Source organism: Struthio camelus, chromosome 14 (assembly GCF_040807025.1).
Source record: "Struthio camelus isolate bStrCam1 chromosome 14, bStrCam1.hap1, whole genome shotgun sequence".
NCBI lineage: Eukaryota > Metazoa > Chordata > Aves > Struthioniformes > Struthionidae > Struthio > Struthio camelus.
In genome coordinates this window covers 17,579,591-17,605,272 of record NC_090955.1, presented here as the reverse complement: position 1 = coordinate 17,605,272, position 25,682 = coordinate 17,579,591, and the positions used below count along the sequence as shown (strand labels likewise).

The 25,682-nt window shown below is 42.2% G+C and overlaps 1 protein-coding gene across 9 annotated transcripts in view; it reads right to left on the bottom strand.

Moving 5' to 3' along the window:
- The window catches only part of BICD2 (BICD cargo adaptor 2), a 101,574-nt gene extending 76,143 nt beyond the window's left edge, over positions 1 to 25,431 (bottom strand). For 6 of the 9 annotated variants that reach the window (XM_068907530.1, XM_068907531.1, XM_068907532.1 and 3 more), the window contains exon 1: positions 24,900 to 25,407. In XM_068907530.1, the coding sequence (XP_068763631.1) occupies positions 24,900 to 25,139 (240 nt within the window). In that variant the 5' untranslated portion in view covers positions 25,140 to 25,407. Of the gene's footprint in view, positions 1 to 1,418; positions 1,437 to 17,205; positions 17,236 to 24,899 lie in introns of those variants that run through there. The other 3 variants (XM_068907529.1, XM_009688189.2, XM_009688190.2) reach the window with 3 other exon arrangements.
- Between the last annotated feature and the right edge of the window lie 251 nt (positions 25,432 to 25,682).

The following is a 25,682-nucleotide window of genomic DNA, read 5'->3' as shown; positions in this document are numbered from 1 at the left end:
GAACAAGGTTGCTGGAAACAGAAGTGAGTTAGAGGAGGAATAACAACATAGGTGAGCAAGGAAGAAAGCTATCAGCTAGACTGCTAAACACACAAAAAGCCCCTGCAGGCAGGTGCAGTGGGGACCAAAGGGAAAAGGAATTTATTAGCAGGTACCAGATTTCTACTTATGAAAAATAATTACCGGAGGAATCATCTCGTGCAACAGCAGTCTGCTGGCAACTACAAAAGCAGGAGCCCTTCAACATCAGTCCTGCAGTCTTAAGCCTCTATTAGTGAGCAGAAAAAAAGGTGACAGACATCAGCATGGAAACAATGAGAAGGTATATTAAAATAATTCATAGAAATGCCATGACTGAGGCCACATAGTCTTGGTTATGGGAGCAATTAAACAGTACATGCCTACAGCACAGAGATCAGTAGAGCTATGATGAATCCTGGCAGTCACTTTTCAGAGCTGCTCTTCCCCATCTTTGCAAAGCGGGGGGGGGCACATCTCGATTTCAATCTCAGAGATACAAAGAGCAAACAGAAGTGACTCCTTGCACTTCAGCTGGAAATAATGATCTTCACTCAAATTGCACCGACCACCATAATTAAAACTCATGAGAAAAAACAGATCCCATTCCACAAAACAAGTAACTCGCCAACTTCTCAGGCAAACAAGAGTTAGAAAGCGTCCGCACAAAGTTGTGTTGCAAAATTAGTTTATTCGAATACTTTCCCCTTCCATCAAAAGATGTGTCAACGGAGAGAAAGGGAAAAAAAAGAAAAAATATCTTTGCTATGACTCTCTAAATTTTTTTTTTTTTAAATAAAATGCAAACCAGTGAGGATTCCTCAGCGAGTTGACATGATCTACACATTGAAAGTTTGAGCCCTAGATTTCACTTGCCACATTTTATGTGGATACCACTCCACCGATCACACAAGACACATCACAGTTTTGCCCTCATGCCAGATCATGCTTCTAAAACAGTGCCCATCTTCAATCTGACAGGTCACTTTGTCAAGTAACATGCCATTCAAGAGCGGTGATGAAGACATCTCAGCTTCCACTCTTGGCAAAACAGCACCCCTTTCATTGCCGTTGCTAGTAGCTAACTATGAGACTTAAGGAGAGACGGATCTCCTTCCTTCATTTGCAGATATCCAGAATTATACTTTGGTTCCTGCAGTTTGTGGAAGAAAAGAAAGAGGACAGACTCGTGAACCACTTTTTAAACAAGTGAGGCATGGTCTAAGCTTCTACCTTAGAGCAACCACAGCTATAAGAAAACTGAAAGCCTGTTCAGGTGTTTCAAGACTTCCAAAAAGAGCAACCTAAAATGCAGAATTTTCATACAGACAAGCTTTCAACTCCCACCAGGACAGATTTAAGTTTTACTCATATAAGGAAAGGAAGTGAGCACAACTCACCATTCACAAGCCAGATCTCTGAAGTGACATGGGAGACTACTCCTTGTCTGGCTTTATTTGTCACACTGAAGCACAACGTCCAAGATCATTATAAACTGAGAATTTGCCAAAATGGAAATTTCCTGAGAAACAAAGATGGTCTGTGAACATGGTCTTCTATTCCTGATTTCAAAAAACTTCAGGGGAAGTATCACAAAAACAAAACAGGCAAAACAAAAAAGACACCAAAAATCCCCAAATGGGTTTTCAGAAAAAGCAGTCTGTAGCACATTCTTGTCAGTGATTAAACCGCAAGCGAGCAACAGGAAAGAGCCAAGGAAAAGTTGTTCTTCAGATTACAGTGTAGTTGTACATTACAATAGGCTACTGAAAAAAGACTAGAATTATTTAAAACAAATGACAGAACAGTAATAGGACAAGAGCCTACTGTACTGACTATTTTTCGTAATGCCGAGGTTTTTTTAGTTGAACAAAAATACTGTTAAGAAAAGAGAGAATTTAGATAGGCTTTAAATTATTGGCTGAACTGGGAAGCACCTCAAAAGAAATTGAAAACAAAAAGATTAAAGGAAATACGCAGATCAAGCTTTAGCAACATGTTTGAGGTTATGGAAGACAGAGAAACCCGAATAATGTAGGTTATTACTTTATTCCAAAGCTCCAGACACCCAGAAAGTAAATTAAGTCTGTGAATTGTGGAGTCTTTGAAAGCAAATCATAGTGGGAACTCCTCAAAACACTACATACAGATGTATTCCACCAGTTCACTCAAAACAAATTGTGTATTTCATAGAAAAATTAATTTCCAACTAAAGAGATGGAGAATTCACACATATACCTAGTGAACTGATTTCCCCCCCCTCCAGACAAATTTAAAAATAGTTACATCTTCTGAGATGAAGTGCATAAGACTCTCATTGTTGCTGCCTGGCTCCATGGGTAATTGTTTCCACTTGTGTACTTAGGTATGAAGTACCACTTCTGCAGATTTGGTACGATTTTACATCTACTTTTTACAGGTGTACAGAACTCTACAGTTTGCATGACAGAAAGTAAATACAGCTAAGATGATAAACTCAATCATAACCACAAATAGCAGACGCTAAGTTGCTTATTAAAAAACGAACACAATAACCCCCACCACACACACAAAACAACCAACCACATACACAAACGCCCAATTAAAAAAAAGAGGGTTAAGTTCAAACTATCTCTTTTTAACCAGTACTAATGAAATGAAGATAAAATATTGTTTTAAAGTAGAAGAGGAAGCATTTTCCTTCCTTTGAATGAATCTAATTTTATTTTCTAGCGCTCATGAGTTCATCACAGCCCTGATTTCAGCAGGGAAGGAGACTGTCCAGCTTCCTCTCCCTTCCCACCCTGCTACAGCCGCAGCACAGAGCGGCAGGAAGCACAGGGGAATGTTTACATTCCCAAGCAGTGCTCTCACTCACTTTCATACCCATTAAAAGGAAACGAATGTCATTATCAGTTTAAAAATTGCATACAGGAAATTTCATTTTGCATTTTGGACATGTGAGGGGACTTAGATTTTTAACTGCTATAATGAACCAATGCAAAGGCCACTTTTCATCAGCCCGTTGTTTAGTCAGCTCTTTCAAAACAGAAACACAAACAAAGCTAGAGACAGGGGATGTCTCTAAAAATTTTTTAACATATCTCCAGCCGCAGGCTGCTCACGTGGGTACAAACTGCTCTCTTAATAATTAGCAGCTACCATGTGTGGCAGTAAAAACTTAGAGTAATTATATTCACCCAGAACTTCAGCAAACATCCTTACTACAGTTCTAAATGCAGATTTCGTAGCTAATTATCATCATTCCGACATTTCTATCAGATGTTATCAGACATATTATCAGGCAGCAGACAAAGGCTCTGCTGCCTCAACTCAATTGCCTAAGGGTTACACATTTGAACCCATTTGCTAGTATCCTACCAAAAACCGTGAAGTCTTACGTTTTGGTGAGACCAGATCATTTAAGCAGTTGCCTGGCCACCTGAAGCCTGTATGCACACTGATAAAAGCCAAAAAACAAGCGTGATCTTTATAGCAGTATCAGACATTTATATTTCTGCACACAAGTAAACGTAAGGAAAACACTTCTACATGACACTTCATAAGATTACAGGATTTCAGCTCCCTTACTGGCATCATCACCTGCTGAGTGCCTAGAATGAATTTTTCCCAAGGAACTTTTCTATATTAAAGTACGAAATAAAAGCCAGCTTCCAGGTAGGTTTTACAATAGCATGCTCATCGATGAGTTGGGCACCAGTTTGTGCCCCCATAGTTGGTCCTCCCCCCCACCCTTACTACTCAGCTGCATTTGCTTATTTAAGAATCTTAAAACCACCACCAAAACCACATACATTTATAAACAACCTTCTGACTGCAGCCTGCACTATACACTTTTTATATGTAAGAAGAGGCATAACAACCTAGCGTTTAACAAGTGATCAATCAAAAGGCAGTCCCCTCCTTTCCCTGAGGGTAAAATTAGCTGCATATCATGTCTGTTAATCCAGATCAACAGTCCCAAAAGAGAGGTCAAAGTTAACCCCTTCTCCTCACTGATTCATGTTGTAGTATTTTCTGTCAAGCAGGAATGACTTAAACTTATTTTTATGCAGTTGTCTTGACTGAAAGAAAAAAAAATGCTACCACAACAGCAAACAAAGACCCACGCTGCCAGAAGGACTGTTCTCCTCAACACGTTTGTGCTGCGCGCGGCCAGCAGCGGATCAGCTCGCTACTGTTCGCATGAGCCCCGTGTGCAGGATCCCAGGGAAAGCGCTCTTTGAAGCGCCCCACCTCCCCACTGCTGGAGGAGCCAGGATCATGGACTTGACAGAGCACAATCTTTTTCCGAGTTTTTAACTCAAAAGCAATGTAAAGACATCGTAAATAATTTGTTTACTTCTCTCACCCCATAGGAGATTTGAGTAGGATCTATATAGGGAGACAGACCAAAAAGTTTGCAAGTCCTCTCAGCAGACAAATTATCCAGACCATTGTTGTTCCACTAGATTGGACAGTGTCCCAAACAATAAGCTGTTTTTAGAGAACCAGGGATTCATCCTCTTATGTGGCATGAGGAAGGGATTTAGCCTTAATTTAGCACCATTTAGAAAAGATTACTCTTTAATTGCAATAGGAGCTGGCAGATATGGGCAGCAATGAAAAGCCTTTATCCTGCAAATCTTTCAGGGACTAGCGACAGCTACATCGAAGCAAAGCGACAAATGCCCTGACCGTGGCCGGGTCTGTCATCTGGGCCTGGGTGGCTGCTCGGGGTGCAGAGACGCCCACCGCGGGCGAGGGGAGGGACGGAGCGACGGCAGGGCTGCAGCTGCAGCTGCCGCCGCCTTTGCATACGCAACCACAGGCACAAACCCCTCATTCAGCAGCATGCAAATCAGAGAGAGCCTGGTGTGTTGAGGGGCAGAGAAGCTGCCCAATGCACAGGGAAGAGCCCCAGCCTTTGAAGGGCCCAGATGTAAATAAAACACAGGGCTGAGACAGGCATTGACTAAACTCAGGGCCCTTGTGGGTTCAGGGAGAGATTACATACAAGGAAAAGCTGACTTTTTCCATTTTAGTATTAGAGGCCCGTCAGGCAAGCAGAGATCCCTCTCCACAGACTCTGGCTCACTGTGCCGCTCTGCTTTCCCTGGTGACAAAAGGGAGAGAGGGCATTAGGCTGCATTCAATGGGCAGCGAGAGCTCCACTCGAGCAGAGACACACCGCATGCCTCTGGGGTAGCGCGGCCAGGTCACCTCCACGCTCCAGTAGTTCATGGCCACTCAGAAGCTCATTAAAAATGTCATCCAGTTCGGAGAAATCCTAACGTTCTTCCAGAACAGGGCCTAGGAAAATTCAGTTCTCATTCAAACAGTGCTGCAAACAGTGTGGCCTGACTTACATCTGTGCACAAACAATAAACCGGAATAATCCCAGTTTAGGTTGGTATAGGACGTCTCAGAGCCTACTATGCAGTTTAATTTAACCTTTTTTTATTTTTAAGAGTTCAGCTAAAAGTAGTAGTTTTATGTGTGAACAGGACGTAAATCCAACGTCCAACCTTTCTGCCCCTTCCCTATGCCCAGCACTTCAGACTGCCTCGGGCCTCAAAGGTGATGTTACTGCCCACGCTGGCCCAGCGATTTGAACACGTGGGGAACCAGGGAGGTGAGAAAGAGGCTCTTAAGCAAGCAGGCTGGGAGCTAGAGAAGAAAACTCTTAGAAAACAATAGCTTCGATGAGGAGCCACAAGAACTACTAGGAAAGAAAAAAGTATCAACAGAAAAAGTAAATCTTATCAAGAGGTAAGGGATGTGTGTGAAGAAAGGACACTGCTCATGCAGTAGCACAAAGAAATTGGAATTAGGAATCAGCAAGTTCCCAGGAAGCATTGGCAGGGCAGGCACTGCAAAAGAAGAAGAAACAGCCAAGACACTGGGACAGGATAACAGCAACAGCAGCAAGACCAAGGGAACCTGCATCGCGCAGAGTGAAACTGCACCAGGAAGGAAACTTGGGAAGAGGAACATAACCAAGGCAGAAAAAAATAGGAGAGGGAAGAAGAGAGAGGAGCCTACACCCACTAGTTCACACTGCCCGTCAGATATGAATTGGGTGCCAACTGTCTTATTCCCTTCTGTGCAGGAATAGCTTCCAACTTTTTGGCCTAGGCTAAACACTGTTATCAGAATCGTTTCCTGTGCCGATCCGCAAGGAAAAGATCAAAAAGCATGGTCTGCAACGGACCTGCGATAAGAGTTCTTACAAATACCACACTAACTAAATACAGCTAACCAGCAACTGGCAAAGATACAAGTCTATTCAAGACATTATCTCAAACTTAAGCCTTTACGTAGGAGGAGGAAAAATCCAAGTTTGAACAAGGAGCAGTGCAGTTTTAAACTTCGCGTGATGTTAGAACTACACCTTTCATGTAATTTTCCCCCTCCACACACACGCAGACCATTTCTGACCTTCTTGCAACTGTAGCAGAAGCTACAAGAGAAAATGGATGGCAAAGTTTAAGTTTCAGCAAGAAAGCATATACTAGTTTGAAATATTTTGTGTTATTTGAAAAATGGCATCTGACTTGAATCATTATGCCATTTACCAGAGCATTCTTCCCTAAATATTTCAGTTCCCTTTAACACTAAGTAGACTGACAAGACACTGAGCTCTCAAAATGCCTTGGAAGACACTGTAGAGGAATAAAACAATTGTGGGGGTTTGACTTGGTTGAGTCTGGGTTTTTTGTTGTGTTTTTTTTCTTTTTTAATACATGTAAAAGGGATACATTTTGCAGTCATATATTCAGAGTGTTTTTGTAGTATTATCCAACTGAACAAACCACCACAAAGTACCACACTCCTGGCATGCTGATACAAAAGCTCCTTGCTCTGCCATTCTCCCCAGGACTGAACAAGAAGTAATCGCTTCTGCTCTGGTGCGATTGCCTGGTTGCTGAAGTTACTGGTAGAACAGATAATAGAAAATATCTGACTACATTTAAGACGTAGAGTGCTAAGAGACACACACATTAATGTAGAAAGAGGAGAGCTAGAGAGAATCCAGATCCTAGATATGCAATACATATTTAGTGTGCCATATACCAGTGAAACAGAAGACGCACTGCGAGAAATTTACAATGGCATATAGCAAACTCACCTATACCTCTGTGTCCAGCTTTATGCTAGCGTAGCACCTCTTCATTCACGTTTGTCCTAACTCTGGTTACATAAAGATGTAATTGCTCAAAAGCACATTTTCCCAAGTTTAGGGGACAGGAAAGTCAGAACTGAAGTGAGTTTTAAAACTATGTTCTTCAGTCATTGCCTTTGACTTCTCCTTCAGCCTCTCAGAATCAAACAAATGACTCTTAAGGGCACACTCAACTCAGTGCTACTTACCCCACCTACCTGATCTTAAATTGCTCCTCTTCTTTGCGTTCACTGCCATTGCCGCCTCTCCTGTTCCTTCTCAGATGAAGTACCAGACTTGTCCATACAGGAGCAATGCCAAAAGCATATTTAATTCAAAAACAAACTGCCATCCAAACAGAACTGAGAGGATGAGAGCCCCATCTTGCACTCAGTGACACAGCAGAGCAGATTTTTTTTTTTTTCTTAAGTAATGTATGTCTATCCAGGGGCCCATTTCACATTTGCAGCTGAAATTTTCACAAAGTTGAAAAGGAATGCTTTATTTGTTGCATTATAAATGGACACTGTTCTCAGGCACACACAGACCTCAAAGTTACAGAAAGACAAGAAATGGAATAAGAGAAATTCTAGCTGTTCCCACAGGTGTTATTCAAATTCCTCAAATGTAACTTTTCCATTGTAACAGTGGGGCTTCTTGCATTCTGAGAAAGCAAAAGAAGTAGAAATATCCATGTTCTAGATAAGAGTCCTGAAATTTCAGGACACTAGATTAACAAATTCAATTGGGCAAGCTATGTTTACAATAGGACATTACAATTACACTCTGCTGCAACATTAGTTCCAAAGGCTGCATCAAGACTAATCTTAAAACACAGCAGGAAGAGTTAAACAATCTGATACTATACACCAGAGAGTGTTCATGTGCACACAGACACCAAGTTTTGGCCTATTCTTTATAGCTCTGACAATCTTTTTGAAGTAAAAATCTAGCTTTAGAGCCTCATTTAACCAAGACATAATAGAACAAAACTCAGATCTGGATCATTTTGACATCTTGTGGAGGCTGCATTCCATTGTACATCAGTGTTTACCAACGAGTAACACCAACACGTTCTTCTCACAAAACCTAGTATTAGGTGCAGTGCCAAAAAGCTAATACAGGGCTAACATAGCATGGTACTATGCAGCAAATATAGGAGCCCAGGGCAGGAGAAGTACTTCCATCATTCATTACATTCAATGGAAATGAGCTTTCTACAGAGGAGAACAGTGAAAATAAAATGAGAAAAATGCATTCCTTGTGAAGCACACACAGAAATACAATGTCAACCTTAATACTATTTCAGGCCTATTGTGAGGAAATACAGAACAGGACGGATTTGAAAGATGGGTATATGCAATTCCACTGACGAAGAGGTGGCACAGTAGACCACAGGGTCAATAAACGCCCTTTGAGGCCAGTTCTCTCAATTCCCAGAGCCAAGAACCTTAAAGTCTAACAGAAGCCTGGTAAGGGCTTTGCCGGGACTGAAAGCCTCCCTAGATGAGTGAGATTCCAAGACACATTCCCCAGCTGCAGCCCAACATGCTGAGGAGTATGAACAGAATGAATGCCTTACTATGTTTCCTGCAAACCATAACAATGGGAAGGTCAGAGGGAACAGCAGAGCAATTTTGATGTTAACAGGCTTTGTGTCATGCTAAAAAGGTCCAGTTGCTTGAGCCCCAATAACTCATTTTAGGCATTTGGCCACACAGGCTAAATTAGAACAACCAGCTACAAAGCACTACAGTAGCTAATGTAAATCCATGCAGCTTTTATTCAAAGCACATGTATCTGCTAATATTAGCAACCGCCACCATTACACGCTGTAGTGTTTTCCCCACATTTGATTTGGGAGACAGATATACACCAAATAAGTTCAGTAGTCTCACTTACCTCCTTCCATAGAGGAAATTGATTTATTAGTAGGGCTCAGTGGGTTCTCAGACATGACACTGTTATAAAACTGTGATCTTGTCCTTTGCCTAGTGTGTCCCCATGGGGCACTAACATACGGAACATTCCAATGGGAAAGATTTCCTACAAACTTCCAGTTCAGCCCTGCATTCAAACCCCCTACCCCAGCAACCCTGATATAAAGGCTATATCTCAGCCCCCAGAGACCTTCTCAGCTTCCAAAAAACAAAAAAAACAAAAAACCCTCCACACACAAACACACACACCCCCAAAATTCAGAGAGAAGTACCTGCAAACTAATATCCATACTTCAAGCTCATTCTACCGTCCATGGACAGCCCTGGACACACTATTTCCCTCCAAGTCACCACTGTGCTCATCTCAGCTGATGACCCAACAGGATGGAGAAGTGTAATCAATTCATGGCTCACCTGAGTCAGAAATAATCCTGGACTGCAACAGCAAAATACGGTATTTGCTATCTCAGAACCCCACGGAGGTCAGTTAACCCCCATTAGAGGTAAGCATAATTCATGTGACACCGCTGTAGGAGTTAAATAGCAGTCTACAAGAATAAAGGATAAAATAATGCAAAACGTGCAGAGGTGGGAAGGGGGGCTTCAAAATTCATGAAAATAAGAATTACTAGAATCTCTGCAAAAATCCAGCTACAGGAATAAAACAAAGCCTGTCAAAGGCCAGACACTTCTGATAAACACAGATCCATCTCTACATTCCTTTCCTAAGAGGTAAGCCTAGAAGCATCACAGCAGTCAGCATACCATTGGTCCTCCTGAAATCCAGTCAAACAACTAACATATCTCACATACTCCATTTGCTTAAATCTAGACTCAGCTACTTAATCCTTCAGCAAGTATTCACTCTGCCTAAAAATAGAGGGAGGGAAAAAAATCAGAAAAGGAAGAGCTCAAACTCGAAAACTGTATCCCCAACCTAGGGTATATTAGAAAGCACAGTCCGTAAACAATTAAGCAGCAGAACAGCAGCATCACAAAATTACTGAGCTTGGAAGGGACCTCTGGAGATCACCTAGTCCAGCCACCCTGCTCAAAGCAGGGTCACCTAGAGCAGGTTGCTCAGGACATTGTCCAGTCTGGTTTAGAACATCTCCAAAAATGGAGGCTCCACCACCTCTTCAGACAAAGAAAAGAAAATAATTTAAACACACCGTGTTGATTTTGTGGTTACTTATGTATGTGCTGTGGTTCAGTCTTTAGTTTTTATAGACTGTTCTGTAGCAATACAGATACAATAGAGGCTGGAGATGTTTAAACAACTCCATAGCTGGAACCCTTTCACGTGACTTAAAATATGTGCTCTTAAATATTTCTATGACTACTAAAGGATCTCAGAACAAAGCTTGAACATAAGCAGTTTGAGGTTTGGTTTTGTAAAAAACAGCAAAAAAAACAAAAACAAGCCCATCAACATCTCCACCCCTTTTAAAAACATCTCTTTTCCTCAAATGCAGCTACAATTCAGCCAGTTAAGTGCAAGCAATCTCCTTTCCCAGGGATTACTCTGGGCATTTTGACTTCAGTCCACCTTAAAATAGCTTCCTAAATTGGTACTGCTGTTGAGAACACAGATTGCACTTGCAAACACAAAAAAGCACTACTTACCACTTAAAATAGAAAACTACCAAAATAGCTGCCTATTTTGTCAGTCATATGTAGCTGAAATGAAGCTATTAGCAGTTCCAGGTGGGAACCACCAGATGTTATGCTCAAAACCCTCAAATTGCATCAGAGAGTCGAGAAGAGTCCAGTAAACACACATGCAAGTTCCTACCACAAAATGTACCTAATCGACATGTACTCTGAGCCCTTTCTCCTATCCAGGCCCAAAATCATCATGATGGTGAATCTCACTCTCACACAGAAAGTATGTTCACTCATTGCAGTTAAACAGTCAGCAGCAACTGTTGCCATTTGAACAGCGGGATCTCTCTCTCTTTCACTGCTGTCCCTTACCAGCACAGCACCTAGCACGTTCCACTCAAGAAAAACCACCACTTGATCCAGAAAAGGGCACAGAAGCATCAAGCAATTTACGCTCGATTCTGCTGCAAGATCACTCTCTGCTCTCCACCACTGACAAACTTACCTGTTTTGCAAAGATAAGCTTTCATTTGAAGTCGGGTAGTATTTAGGGGTAACTGAGACAGCAAGACAACTATATTGTCTAGACATTACTTATCCTTGGGTAGAACAACTCTACTTCCCTGCTAACTATACTTCAGACACAGTAGTCTGGGCAAAGGCTTGTTATTTTCTTTTTAAACCAATTGCTCACACATTTGTGCATGTGGCATTGCTATAAGACTAATACAGTGAATACCAAAATTAAAATTTAATGGTTATCATATCTACACCTGCAATACAAAACGTGATCTGTATGCACAACTGAAAGCAACAGTCACCCATAGTAACTACAAACATTCCAAGAAAAATATGATGGGTTGTAACAGTACTAAATGCTAATCTTATATTTAACATAAGACTACTATTTTACTCTAAGCCTTCATTTTTCAAGGCCTTTAAGTAAAAGGCCTTAGCTATCACTTGAAGAATAAAAAGTCTAGCCTTCTTGTCTTCACTATCTCCTCAGCCATTGTTTTTCATTTTTTTAAATTTTTTAAGCAAATGACTCGGGATGCCAGAACATTAGAAAATTGCCATACAGTAAGATGACACACAGAACAAAAATAAGAACTACGAGGAGAACCCAAACTGCACTGTAACAACAGCACAAAAGAAAACCTGTTACGAAAAGGGGAAAAAAAAAGAAGCTTTATAAAGGTTATATAAAGTACTCTCCAGCTTCAGTTATTTCACAATCAACAACAACACAAAACAAAACCCCTGCGGGTTTACCAAGGAACATATGACCTAAGAAGAATGAAAGAGGTTGGAGCTGGCCAAAGTTTGTTGAACGAAGCCACTGCAGTTTCTCCTTACCAGTAAGGGGAACAGGGAGCTCAGCTAAATCTGCCTCCCACGCACGCAGCTGTCCAGCCTATCCAGCTTCCATTACCTCCAGGCCACAGGGATTCTTTTCTCTTTCAAGTCCATTAAGACTGTGACTCTCGAGTACAAAAACCTTACAATACATATAGGCAGGAAAGTGAGCAAAAAAACACCCGTTGAGAAAAAGACTATGAAAAAAGGACCGTCTTTTTCATGTACTTCCTTTTATTTTATGAACATGAAGAAATTACAAGAGAGAACTGGATTACCAAAAGGATACATATTAAATTAGGAGACTGAATTCAACAAGTGTGATCAGATGGTATCCGAACTAAAGAGCAAAAACCTTCATGTAAGCATGGAACAACTGAAAGCTCAGAAAAATGAGAGAAACTGCTCCAGAACCACACAACTCACTTCTGGGAAAGATGTCTTCAAAATCCATTGACAAATCCAGTAACACTCTCCATGAATACTTATCCAGAAAGCAAAAGAGATCTGCATAAACATCTTTTCCAAATCTTCAGAAGAAGAAAAAAACTGAAAGGTATCATGCAAGGCTGAAATGTATTTCACTGCGGGAACGGTGGAAGGAAGGAAGGAAGATTTCTGTTGAACACAGTACTTGGGCAGCCATGATGTATGTTTTGATAAAGCTCAGCATAAACAAGGATTTCAAGTTAAAAGATCAATTCCTAGCTGATATCTCAGTTTTGCCCTCTATACCCTTCTCCTTCACTCAGTTGGCAGCTGCCAAGATCTACATATGAGACCAATTTACAGTCTTTCATTATATATTGAAAAATCCTTAAAGATCATAAACGCCATTCAAAATTCACTCTTTAAAAAGCAGCATACTGAAGGCCTTTTCTTTTTCTGTTTACGCTAGCTATTCTACGCAAAAAGAAAGAGAAATGAGCTTTTCAGGTCTTCTCATAGTGCTAGAATGAGCCAGACAGATATGTGCATACGTATACATGCAAAGTAAGGAACAAAAATAAAAGTAACTGCCTCCTGCTGCAAGATATTCAATATAAATTTATGCTTTATTAGGTTCCAATGTAACTTAAAGATCTATATTGTGTTAGTTTTGCGTCATGAGGAAATTTGTGTTTATTATGATCAGGTTTGATATACTCAAAGAGATTTCTTAATGCAGTTCATCAAGGTCATATCAAATTAGCCAAGCCCATCCATGAAATATTTAATTGCCTGCACTGTACCACAAATGTGAGAGCGCTGATCTAATGCGCTGCATTTAAGGGAGTTTAATCAAAAATTGCATAAGTACTTTAAGTTTCGCTTTGAAAATAAATTTTTGAAATTTCAGGATGTCTTTCCTTCCTGGTGAACGTGGCAAGAACTAGGAATCCAATCTCTAAACAGAAATGAGAGAAGGAATGAGTTTTGATAGAGATTAAAGTCCAGTTGTAAAGCAAAATCCAAAATCCCTTTCTTCCTATTTACTCTTGCAAATTTAATGCAAACATCCTTAATATCGTCACTGACATAAGGAAACTGTTGTGATGCTGTAAACTACAGATACAAGACAACAGTTTTAAAACCAAGTTTGCTGCTTTGAAAAGCAAATGAGCTATTCCATCAGCTTTTTGGGCTATTTCTGAAAGGAGAGTTCAACATCCTTCCACTGGTTTAGGTTTTAAATAAAACAGCTGTGCTCACAGTCATTCCCACTTCCTGCCCATAAAACATTCCCAACTCATTTGAAAGAGGGAGGAGAAAAAATAAGGAAAAAATCTGGTGCTGCAACTGCAGAATAAAATTCAAACATTTATGAGGGTGTCTCAGACTTCCACACTACAGCCCACTCCCTCTCCCAAACACTGAGGCACAATTCCCAGGAAGTGCTAGCACATAATTTTGCTGTTGTCAGGGAAGAAAGGTCATTGCCATCCCCGTTATTAGATTGCAAGATCTGTCTGCGCTCCCATTAAATCTCCCATTTTGTAAGCAGTTTAAGCACAACACAGACTACATTTTTCTTCTGTTTTTAGAAGAGTTGTAACAAAGGGTCTTTGAAAGCATATGCCCTAATTCACATTAAACTCAGAGTAGGCACAGAATTAAGGGCATAATTTTGTGCCTACATTTGTTTATATTAGGGGCTTAAGAGTATAAACATCATCTGTACAAGGTTAGATGCTCACTTAGCACTCTACACATGCAAATAGAAAACTGTATCATGACTACCAGAGGTCTTAAATTATTTAGGGTTTAAAACCCAATTGCTAAAGTCATGGAATTCCTCCTCTTTGGGAGGAAAACGTGGTGGGACTTCAGTTACTTTCTAGCCTTCGTGGCTGCACAGAAGAAGCAAACCAAGCTAATTCTCAATTTCTTCTACCTTTGCCCTCTAAAAAGAGGTAGTCGTGACTTTTTAAAAGGCACAATTCCTGATTTTGTTTTTTTAAACATTCAAGACTAGCAATATTGTCAATATATATTCAGCACACATCAAGCCAAGGTTTTGCCTATGAAAACTGTACCCCAAGCTAAAGATGCAACTTTTTAAGATTCATCTCTCCAGAACAGATTTCCTAGACAAATAAGAGCACAGATCTGTGCATTTAGTCTAGGTCCAGTGCAGGTCCAGCATATGGCAGAAAAGAAGTCTTTAATGTCTTCTGAAGTCCTCTTTTTTTTTTTTTTTTTTAAATCCTGTCAAGACTACCATAACTCACCTATGAGTCAAAGTCACATTGGACCGGTCTCTGCTCATACTGAAGTCGTGGATGATCTTGCCATAACCAAATAAATACTCAAAAGTTAGAGAGGGCTTATTAACTAGGATAAGTAAATCACAATTCTTCACTCATTGGCTCTATGTAAGCTTTGTAGCTGACACAAATGGACAGATCAGTGCCTTCCTACCCACCTGAAACTGATTTGATCAAAAAAATGCCAAGAAGAAAGAGACCTATCTCTTTCTATCTTCTACTTCCCTTCATAAAAGGGAGACCTCCACATACACATACAAGCCATATTGAATAAACCTTTCTTAGCAAAAGGATTTTCCAACTTAACAAAATGTTCTGGTTTTCATGCACTTGAAGTTAACTCATTTACATTATTAAAAAATGCAGATTTAGGGTAGATAAACAGAATGCTAAAGATTTCACTTTCATATTAGGCTTACACATAAGACAGATTTTTTTACATGACAGGATCTCATTCATCTTGAAAACCAACCAGCCATTCAAAGTTAAAAACAACCATCCATATTGTTATGAAAGACCAGAAAGCTGGCTGACAAAAGCTAGAGCAGTCGTTCATTGAAGCTCACAAAGCTTATCCTTCCATTATAACAGGGGGAAGAAAAATAGCACATTCTCCTACAGGACAAGGCCAGGACAAAGCCTTCTTAAGGGTACTGATGCTTCAGAAGGTGGACAAAGGTTTGCATTTTCTTATATACTCCGCCATACTAAATTTGTTGCTGCATCCAAAATGCAAATTTTTCTCTAAAATGCTCTGCCTACCAATGCAGCTGTAAGATGTGGGAGTATATCTCAGTCCTGTTGAGTGACAGGATGAAAACCACTACCAAACACGTAAATATGGACGTTTGCAATGAGAAATGTCTAAGATCGAAGCCACAAGAGTTAGAGAGTTAAAAAGAGAGTCATATGGAAGAACATATATCTATCTATCAAGGGAAAAAAGTGTGTCCTCTAATAAGTCAAGTCTCACTGTTATTGATACCACAGCATACATATCTGTTAAGATATGTACACTAATATAGACCTGTAGGGAGAGAAGAAAATCTGAGCTTGAAATGAAGGACAAGTTCTCATACAACACAGCTAAGAAATCAAACCCTACTCCTCACTTCAAAAGAGATGACCTATGTTAAAAATGATTACCTGCTTTTAACAGCTAAGAACATTTGCTTTTAACCATTTCCTGGTTAAAAACAAATACTTTATGAAAGTACCAAACTGAACCAAGTGGAATTGCTTACACAGCTGTTGACCAGTGAACCAAAACACGTATCGGCTTGGAGCCCCTATTCGCATCAATACAATGCTCTCAGAGCTACTGGATTAAACCATGGCAAAGAAGAGTTCTAAGCTGGGAACACTGCTAAATGATTTCAACTAAATCAGAGACCAAAATATATTTAGGGAAGTAAGTTTTGGCAAAATACTTTGTCCTTTTATAGCATGTACCAAAGCCACTGGAACATGCTACATTAGCTTTTTTTCCCCCTCCTGCTCATTGCCTCTTGGGAGGAGCAGTCACATTCATCCTACAAGAGGTGGGAGGGCAGAATGTCCTCCCCAAATGAAACCATTGAAAGCCACAAAATAACTATGTAGTGACCACCTGAAAGACTGTTCTTCCTGCTTCCTTCCTAACATCATAACACAGCAAAATTTGACCCACCCTCCATCACAGCACAGAGCTAGAAAGCCATGCTGGACTACAGATGTGCCACAACATTCAGCCACACTAGATGTCCACACCAAATCTCCGTCTTGACACACACACGTGCATCCTTGTGTGGAGAGTGCACAGGAAAACCCCTTCTAGTTTACCCTCGTGCATTGTTCCTCATTCACGCAGCAGAACAAAACAACCTCCAAACAAACATTATCCCTTGAGCATTTGAAAACAAGAAGGATTTTAACCTCGAAAAGGGACTAGAATCTGATGTAATAAATTGATGTGCCCAGGAAGCGATAAAACCTGGTTGCTTTTGGCAGGTTAGAGGGCACTACAAACTGTTCTTTTCGGTTTGTAGTGATAATGGAGAAATAAGCTTATTCATCCATTAAGCCAATACACTGTCTTACACTTCTAGGGAGCAGAACTAAATTACACAACACATCCTGTTCTGCGTTTGAAGACAGGACACGGAGAGAGGCTTCCTAATGAGTTTACTGAGATGTTATCGCTTCATTGCCTACAGTGGCCACACTTGCAGCACACCCACGAGAGATCCCAGTCATTTCAGCAAAACCTATGCACGTCCGCCCCTGACCAAGTACCAAATACAGCCACGGGACTTGAGTGGTGGACTGAGCACTGTCCAACACCGGTCGCTTCATCTGTGTTGGGTCCAAAATTCCAGAATAGGCCCCTATCCAGGCACCCAGAGCAACTTACCTTGTAAAGGACCATCTAGACTCTACGTAACTCCCTGCTTCCCCAGAGCTCTGACGACAAATATTTCTGATTTATGGGCAAGGCAGCTCACAGTTTCTAGCATACCCTTCAGATGCCTCCTACCTCCAGCTTCAGCCTGTCACAAGTGAGGCTGCACAAGCAGAATCTGCTGCATGTCATGTATTTTGGCCGGAGTAGGGAAAACCAAAGAGAGGAGTAAAAGGAAAAAGGAAGAAAAGAGCTGGAGGCGGGGAAAAATATGAGAAAGTCACAATTCTGCACCTATTAGACTTGAAACTTCAGCTATTCTCTGAAATGGAGGCTCCTACATTCATTTGGATGACAAAGTTTATTTATGTCACTTCCCTATGCTAAGGTTTTGTGGATCATATTTCAAACCCATGTTATATTCCTCTGTTGCTCAGTTACCAGATCTGAACAAACAATTCTCTGCAGTCTGCCAAAAGCAGAGAAAGAAAGCAAATGAATGCCTGGAGGATGAATCACCCTCTGGAAGTCATCTTATGGCCCCACACTGCTACAGATTAGTCACAACCTCAAATACAGTAGAGTGAAAGAGGAAATGGCGAATCCATTAACTCCACTGCAGTGCACAGACCCACTAACTGCTATTCCCACCCACTCACCATCCTCTTCGGAAAAATAGGCAATTTTCCAAATCATTAGAATCTTTCAAATTAGAAGAAAAATGTTCCTAAATTCAAAGGAATAAATTGGGTATTAACACCCCTGAAACTAAGGGGTTTGTTCCAGCAGATTTGGAAATGGCAAGCTAGAATTGTCACTAGAAATTAGTAAACTGAAGGTATCACCACAGCATAGTCACAAGAAAGCCCCTATGCAATGAATAATTGATGAGCCTAGGTTTGAAACTTTCAGTTTATGGGCAGGACATCCGACAAATCAATGGCAGTACAAACGTATGCTCCAGGGATGTATAAACATACAGCAAGAACTGATGAAGTAGGGCCCACCAGAACCTCTCCATGCTCATTCAAGCCCTCAACAAAGTCGCTCTGAAGAAAGCTCTCCCTACTGCACCTGTGGAGAGAGGTTGCTAGTGTGTAGTAGTTAATCCTATGCCCCTCCCATCAAAAACAGCAGTACCGGGAGGTACCTGTCTCTCCATGCCCTCTAAATACCTATCCCAGAGCACACCTTCCCAAACCTTGCAGAGCCTCAGCTCTACAGCGCCCTCACCCAGGACTGCAGGATGCTGTACTGGAGCCTTCAATAGCCAAAGCTCTCTTTGGGTAAAGACAAAAAGCCTTGCAAGAGAGACTCCATCCCAATACAGAGCCCTACCATAAGGGATGCCTTACAGTAATGCTGTTACATTAATGAGGCATTGCTCATTCTCAATAGACAAGAAACGGACCCCATGCACACTGTGCAGGCTGCAATTTCCCAGCCTAATATTTGTTCTGTTTCACAGTAAAGCTGAGCAGCAATACTAGCTTAAGATTTGGTCCTCTCATCACCTATTTGCAGCTACCCTAACCTACTGTGAGGTGGTACCTGCACAGCCACGTGCAGTACACCTGTGACCCAAATCAGGGTCATGGCTCGGCTCCATGGTGTGGTTCACAGTATCCCCTCCAAAAGCACAGCGAGCAGCACAGCACTTCCACACTTCCAGGAAAGAAATACACAGCACGTGGGACTACTGCTGCCAAACACTTGTATCATGAAATCTTGAATTTAGTCTAATGCAGAAAATTGGAAACAATCTAATGTTTGCCGGATGGTCAGAGACAGCCCTCATTCTGGGACCAACACAGACAAGCATCACAAAACAAAAGTTTAAAAAACAAAAACCACAGTCACTAAGTCACAGCTCCCAGATGAGAGATTCCATTACCTAAGATATAGTGAATTTTATAGGAAAAAAGCACAAGAAAATCAGGCAATTTCATGAAAAGAATCCCAAATCATCATTTCCCTCAAAGTATAATGTTATTTCTGATTTTTAAGAAGGATAATCCAAGTAACACTGGCAAAGAAAATGAAACGTTAGCAACGTGAACCCTCATAGGTTACTATTTCTAGTACAGCAGGAAAAACTGAAATGTTTGTTTTCTTCAAAGCAAGGATACAGAAGAAAAGTAGTTTTCCCAAAACACAGTAACAAGTGTGCATACCACTGAAAACATAGGTCAAAAATTAATAGTTGCTGCACTCTTAAAGCAAACCAATTATGCTTTATCAAAGCACGTGAAGGAATTTCATTTCTGGGGGGAATACTTTACTCTCCCCAACGACAGTTTTCAGTCTCTGACTTACCAGAGTCAACATTTCTATTCCCTGACATTTCTGTTGCGGCAGGTCTTAAGAGGCTACCCGAATAACAATCGTCATTAAATCCACAAGACAAGATCACAGAAACGTATGTATTTTCCATTAGTATATGCAGAGTTGGTATCAGTTCCCCAACTTAAATTCGTAGTAGTGTGTTTTGATTCCAAATGTACATATGTATAACAACAAATAAGTTTGCCCCAACCTGGCCTATTAAAAAAAACCCTTTATTTAATACAACAACCTCTTTCATTTTAACAGCACTGGATAGTTAGATGTAATCTCACATGCCATAAAGGTCCTTCCCTGGTCCTTATATTTGAATATTTGTTAGGAGGAGGCTGCAGAGGTGTACTTAAGGTCTTAGAGATATTACTACTGAATATAACTATTTACCATGATTAAATGGAAAGACTCTGTCAAGCAAGCACTGAACTACAGGCACCGAGGATTTAACTCCGCTCTACCACTGACTTGTTACGTGACTTTAGTCAAGCTTTTCTCTTCTCTGTGCCCTTACATTCCTACATACAAAACAAGCATAACAACACAGCAGCACAATTTGTAAAATGGCTTTGAAAGTAGACAGATCCAGTGAGGAAAATCACTGTTATTTCAGTAACTAGCTTATGTATCTGCTTATAAAGGTATACATTTTTCTCCAACAGGAAAGGGAATGATTTCTTCTTCACTTCTGAATGTACGCAGTCAAAATGTTAAACCACTCTGGATCAAGTATCATGTAGGCAATTAACTGTTGCACAGCTAAGCGAATTAACCAAAGCAAAACTTCAGTCAGCAAACGCATATATACTGTACACTCTGTTTTAGCAGTATAAACACCACAAATGTTACCACCTGGGCACATATCACCTCTGTTGTGTAGTATGCCCCACTTCTTCATAACAAGAAATGATGCCACATGAGGTTTTATCTCAACTTTTCTTTCAAAGACAGCTTCTAAGATCCATCCAGGAATTCTCTGCTGGAGTTCATGTCATGGTAAAGTCAATGCATGACGATTCTTAAAGATAAAAACCTGAAATGAGAGCCGCTGCCACCCTACAGAGAAATGAACTGTTGCACACAACTCATTCCTTTCTTTCCAGGCGTTCCACAGTTATTTTCAAAGAATGTTTTATGTTAACTAAGGTCTAATTTTCCTTTTTTCTTTTGTGCCTTCCCCTCCATAAAAAACGGAATTTGCTGTACTTTTCTTATTCAACACTCAAGTAGCTCTGCATTGGCTTGGTCATCACATGTGCACCTGGACATGCAGTTACCTATAAAACACTCTCACCATGCACCAGGTTTTATAAACTAGGTACATTTGACGCTTTCCTGAAATACAACTTCAACAAACAGGATTAAAAAAAAAAAAAAAAGAAAGGGCGAGGGTGAAAGACTAGAAAAGGCAGGCTGTATTTGAAGTATATGAAGTCAGATAAAGGTAAATGGGAAAAGTCAATAAATTAGTTTTAGCACCTCTCTTTTCCTTGTCTTTGTAAACCTTTTCCCTTCCCTTTTTTCCTCTTAAAACCAATACACAAAGAAGGTTTTGGCATTAACTGTGATGCACTGACATATGCTTTTAGATTTTAAAGGTGCTATCTACTCGCATACTTTTATATTACTACAAAAATAAATAATTCGTGATTAATCACGCCTGTGTTTTCCAAGGGATTTAAACGCGAGTTTACCACCACCAATACAACCTAACCAGCTAATCAGAAAGTAGCTTTGGATAGCAGCCAGTTTCATATCTGAACTGACAGTTAGCTATAAATCTAACTGACATCTCAAATGCAACTCAGAAATCCTGAACAAAGCAGATAACCCCTTTTTCAAGCTAACATTGCAAGCCACATTCTTCTACAAATTATCAAGAATGCCAATAATCAAATCCCCAATCACTCTCCTGAGATAGAGCTCAGGGATGATCTTACATATCATCCCCACAAGTACAGAAGACCTGGCTCAGGCACGTAGGTAGCCCTATAATTTATAGGGTTAGCTCCACTGCAGACAGAGGCTTGCAGAATGACTTCCAGTTGAACACAGCCTATGAAAACAACTATATTACTTAATCTTCGAGGAGGGGGAAAAAAAAAAAAAAAATATATATATATATATATATATATATATGAGATGATGTGATATTTCACTGCAAGATAGCCAGTAATTTACTCTCTGAACAAAAAAAAAACAAACAGTTTTTCCCTAAACTATAATGTTTAGTAAAAGTTTTAAACAGATTTCATTTTACAAAAGCAAGGGTGAGACCAAGATAACCATTACAATTACCATTACATTTACCTGGGGAGGCAGCTTATCCTCAAATCTTCAGTTCTTCCAAATAAAAATAATAGGGAACGAGCACAAATTAGCACAAAAGACAGGAGATACAAGTCATCATGTAATCATGCAAAAGGACAAACTCGGTGAAGAGTCCACAATTCACTACGGACCCTGCAGAGAGGTTGATGTGAAGCTTCAGTGTGGGGAAAGGACAGCCTCCTAGCTTCTTCAGGAAGATTTGAATTGCAAATCAAAATTCTTCAGGTGTACACAGATACCTCTACAAAATATGGTACAGCTCTAAGGATGTCACCTGCCCATAACACCATGGAGGTTAAGGCTATGAAATTCTGCCACAAACATTTGGGGAGAGGTACCCTGGCCAATGAGCTATTGAAACTCTGCAGCAGAAAAGCCCTAGTTTCAACAAGCTATCATGCTCAGGGCTCATTTACCTATGGTAGGAATGGGGCCATGATGGGAGGTGCTTTGTAACATTAAACAAAGCATTAAAGTAGATCCAAATTTACAACAACCCCCAGTAGGACAGGAAACTGCTATATGTTTGCACAGTACTCAGCATAATATGGCCTTGTACTATTCAGGTCTCTAGACAAGAACCTGAAGACAAGAACAAAGAAAGATTTAAAAAGATTGGAACTGTTATATTTTAAAAGCCTGTGTGTAATCACAATTAAGAAGCAAGAAAAGGAGAGCATCCCTTTTTGATGCAGATATTCCACCACCAATTCCTTGCCTTCTCCAGGAACATAACTTACACAACCCAAGGTGGAATTCCTTTAAATTGGAGCTTGACATGTGGCAAGTCTTGTGTGTACAACTCTTCTAGCTGTGCCTGGGAAAAGCAAGAAGTTGCATAAACTGCAAAGAAACTCCTCCGAGAACATGCTTCATACATCTTCTAAAGGTTTAGAAGATCTAATGAAGACCAGATTCCTCCATAGCATCACAAGAATGCTAGAGGAGCAATGTTTTCCCCTGTGTAGGCTGAAGAGCAGAGTCCTCAAGCTGTTCCCAGAATTGTCTGCCTCCCAGGTTCTGACTTAATTACTACAGGACATGCACACACAACGCAAATCCTTCAGAATAATAAAAGCAAATAAGAGTGAATCATTGCTGATCCTACCATTTTAATTTTTTTAATCTCTTTTACAGTCATCTGAAAATAAGTTGTGTGTAAGCCTTTTTCCATCTGAAAGATAAAAACATGTAAAGCCCAAGCGCATAAGTACAGCCCAGTGAATAAAGGATTACCCATGACTGAGGTAACTCAGCCTCATTCACGGTTTAGGCACCGGCTTGCTGAGCTAGTTTGGGCCAGTCAATTCACCTTGAAGGGCCCTGTTTCTCCATCCCATCTACTAAATGGGTTTAAAGATTTTTCTTTCCCTTAAGCTTCAACTCTGTGGCTCTCTCCTCCTTTTCAAGATGGCCTCTAACACCTTGAGTGATACTTCTACTGTTGTAATTGAGTCAGTTTCAAGTGGCTTTTGTTACACTGGTACATCAAAAGAAACAGCATTTAGTTAACAAGTTTATAGATATTTAACTCAAAATAGCTAACCTCTTTTGGTTATGCTACTTTAACATAATAAAAGCAAAAAACCCACTCCATTTACAAGTCCAAAAGACACAGAGGATGCAGGAAGTGAGGGGGTTCATAGGGTTAGCTGAAACTTTACAAACCCATTTATGAGTATTTATTTTCACTTTGAAATGGCATATTTTATGAAGCTTCAAATCCATTTCAAACTGACATGCGGTGAACCAAAGACCGATCGGACAGTTTGCACTGGTCAATCAAGTCCACATATAGTCACATCTTAACCTAAATCAGATCTCTCACAGTAAGGCAAGGCCTAGGTCCGCTCAAAAGCGGCACAGGCTTTGCCTGCATAGAAACAGTCACCAGAATAAGCAAGAGCACAAGCAGATGAACAAGTTCCAGCAGGACATACTGCACTGTAAACTGGAAGGGGATCAGCTACTCTGTCATCAAGATAACTAACCACGAGTCTTCATATTCTGGCATGTCAGTGCCACTCTGCGCATGGACTCAGGTTCCTAAGAAAGCTCTTTTCCAATGTCCTAGTCCTGAAGAGGATCTCACATGAGAAAGACTTATGCATCAGTTGATCCAGTAAAACAGCAACTCTTCTGACAAACCTTACACCACTTACAAGTTACCCCAAAATGGGAGGTTTACTTTAAAAAACCATGGAAACGCACTGAAACAAAGCTGTGCCGGCTACCGTTATTTTGGTGACAGTGGTCTGCATCAAGCAAGTCATTAATATCAATGCAAGTCTTCTGCTCTAAATTAGCTCCATAAAAAAGCGATTAGCACTTCCTTTGCTCCGTTCCATCTGAAGAGACATCCTGGCCCCTCACCTGCAACTCCTGCTCCCGTTCCCACACTAGGAGGGGTAGGATAGCAGCACTCAGCAGGCTGAGGCCTGCCAGAGCAGAGCTGCTGACCGCTCCAGTCCCAGCGCATCCTGCTCGCTAGGAGCAAGGGCTGCACTTGTTCGCTCGAGGCAGGCGAGAGGCTCGCTCTCCTTGCGGCCGACCTAGGCTTGACCTGTTTCCATCCTTTTTTGCCTCAGGACCTCTTAAGAGAAAGAGGAGCGTTTCACCACTTCCCTCCCTCGGGGAGGGAAGGGGGGCTAGAGGCAGCGAAGCCTTCCCCCCCGCCCCATTAGCCTTCAGGTCTCAAGGTAAAACGCAATTACCTTTTAAATGTCTCATTCTGGAGCGGGAAGGGTTTCACCGAGGCCTTCCGACTCTGGCGGGGGGGCTCACGGCACTCTCCGATAAGGCAGCAGCAGCAGGAGGACCCGCGGGAGGGCCGGGCCGGGCCCCCTCCGCCTGCCAGCCCCCGGGGTGGTGGGGGGGGGAGGTTCGCCAGGGCAACGCTCGCTCAGGCGCCCTCCCCGCACACGAGCGGCGCCCAGCGCTGCGCAAAGCCGGCCGCGCGGCCGGCAGGCAGTTAACCGCCGCGGCAGCCCGAGCCCCGCAACGCGCCGCTCCCTCCTCGCCTTCGCCCCCCCCCTCACCTCCTTCAGCTGCTCCATCTCGGTGCGGATGGTCTCGTACTCCACCTCCAGCTCCTCGTACTGCTGCTTCAGCTGCTGCTTCTCCTCCAGCACCGCCAGCCCGTACTCCGCCGCCTGGATCTTCTCCCGGGTGGTCTCGCCCAGCTCCTGGAAGAGCCGCTTGATCTCGCCCCGCAGCCACTCGGGCTCCGACTCCATCACCAGCTTGGCGTACTCCTCCTCCTCCATGGCCAGCGACATGTCGGCGGCGGCGGCCGCCGGCGGCTCGCTCCAGCCGGGGCACCGCGGGCGGGCGGGCAGGAAAGGCGAACGCTGAGCCGGGCTCCCGCTTTTAAAACCGCCGCAGCCCGCCGGCGGCCATGGCGCGCCCTCCGCCAGCTGCGCCCGCTCGGGCTGCCATGAAACGGCGACCTGAGCCGAAGCGAGGCGCCCGGCTGCGCCGCCAGCCCCCCGCTGCCAAACCCGCCGCCAGCCCCGACCGCAGTGAAATCATTCAAAAGGAACGGCCGCCCGCCCGCCCCGCGGCATTGTGGGGCGTGTAGTCCGCGCGCCAGCGCCGCCCCGCCGGGCACCCCGCCCGCCGGACTACAACTCCCACAATGCCCGGCGGGGGGGGGGAGGAAGGGGTGCGGCGCGGGCGGGGGAGAGCGGCCCCTGCCGGGCGCGGCGGGCACCGCCCGTGGGGCGCCTGCGGCGGCCGTTGAACGGCCCGAGAGCGGGGCGGCTTTGGTAATTAACTGACTGCGCGACCCCGCTGCGCTCATCGCGCCGTGCTGCCTCTGC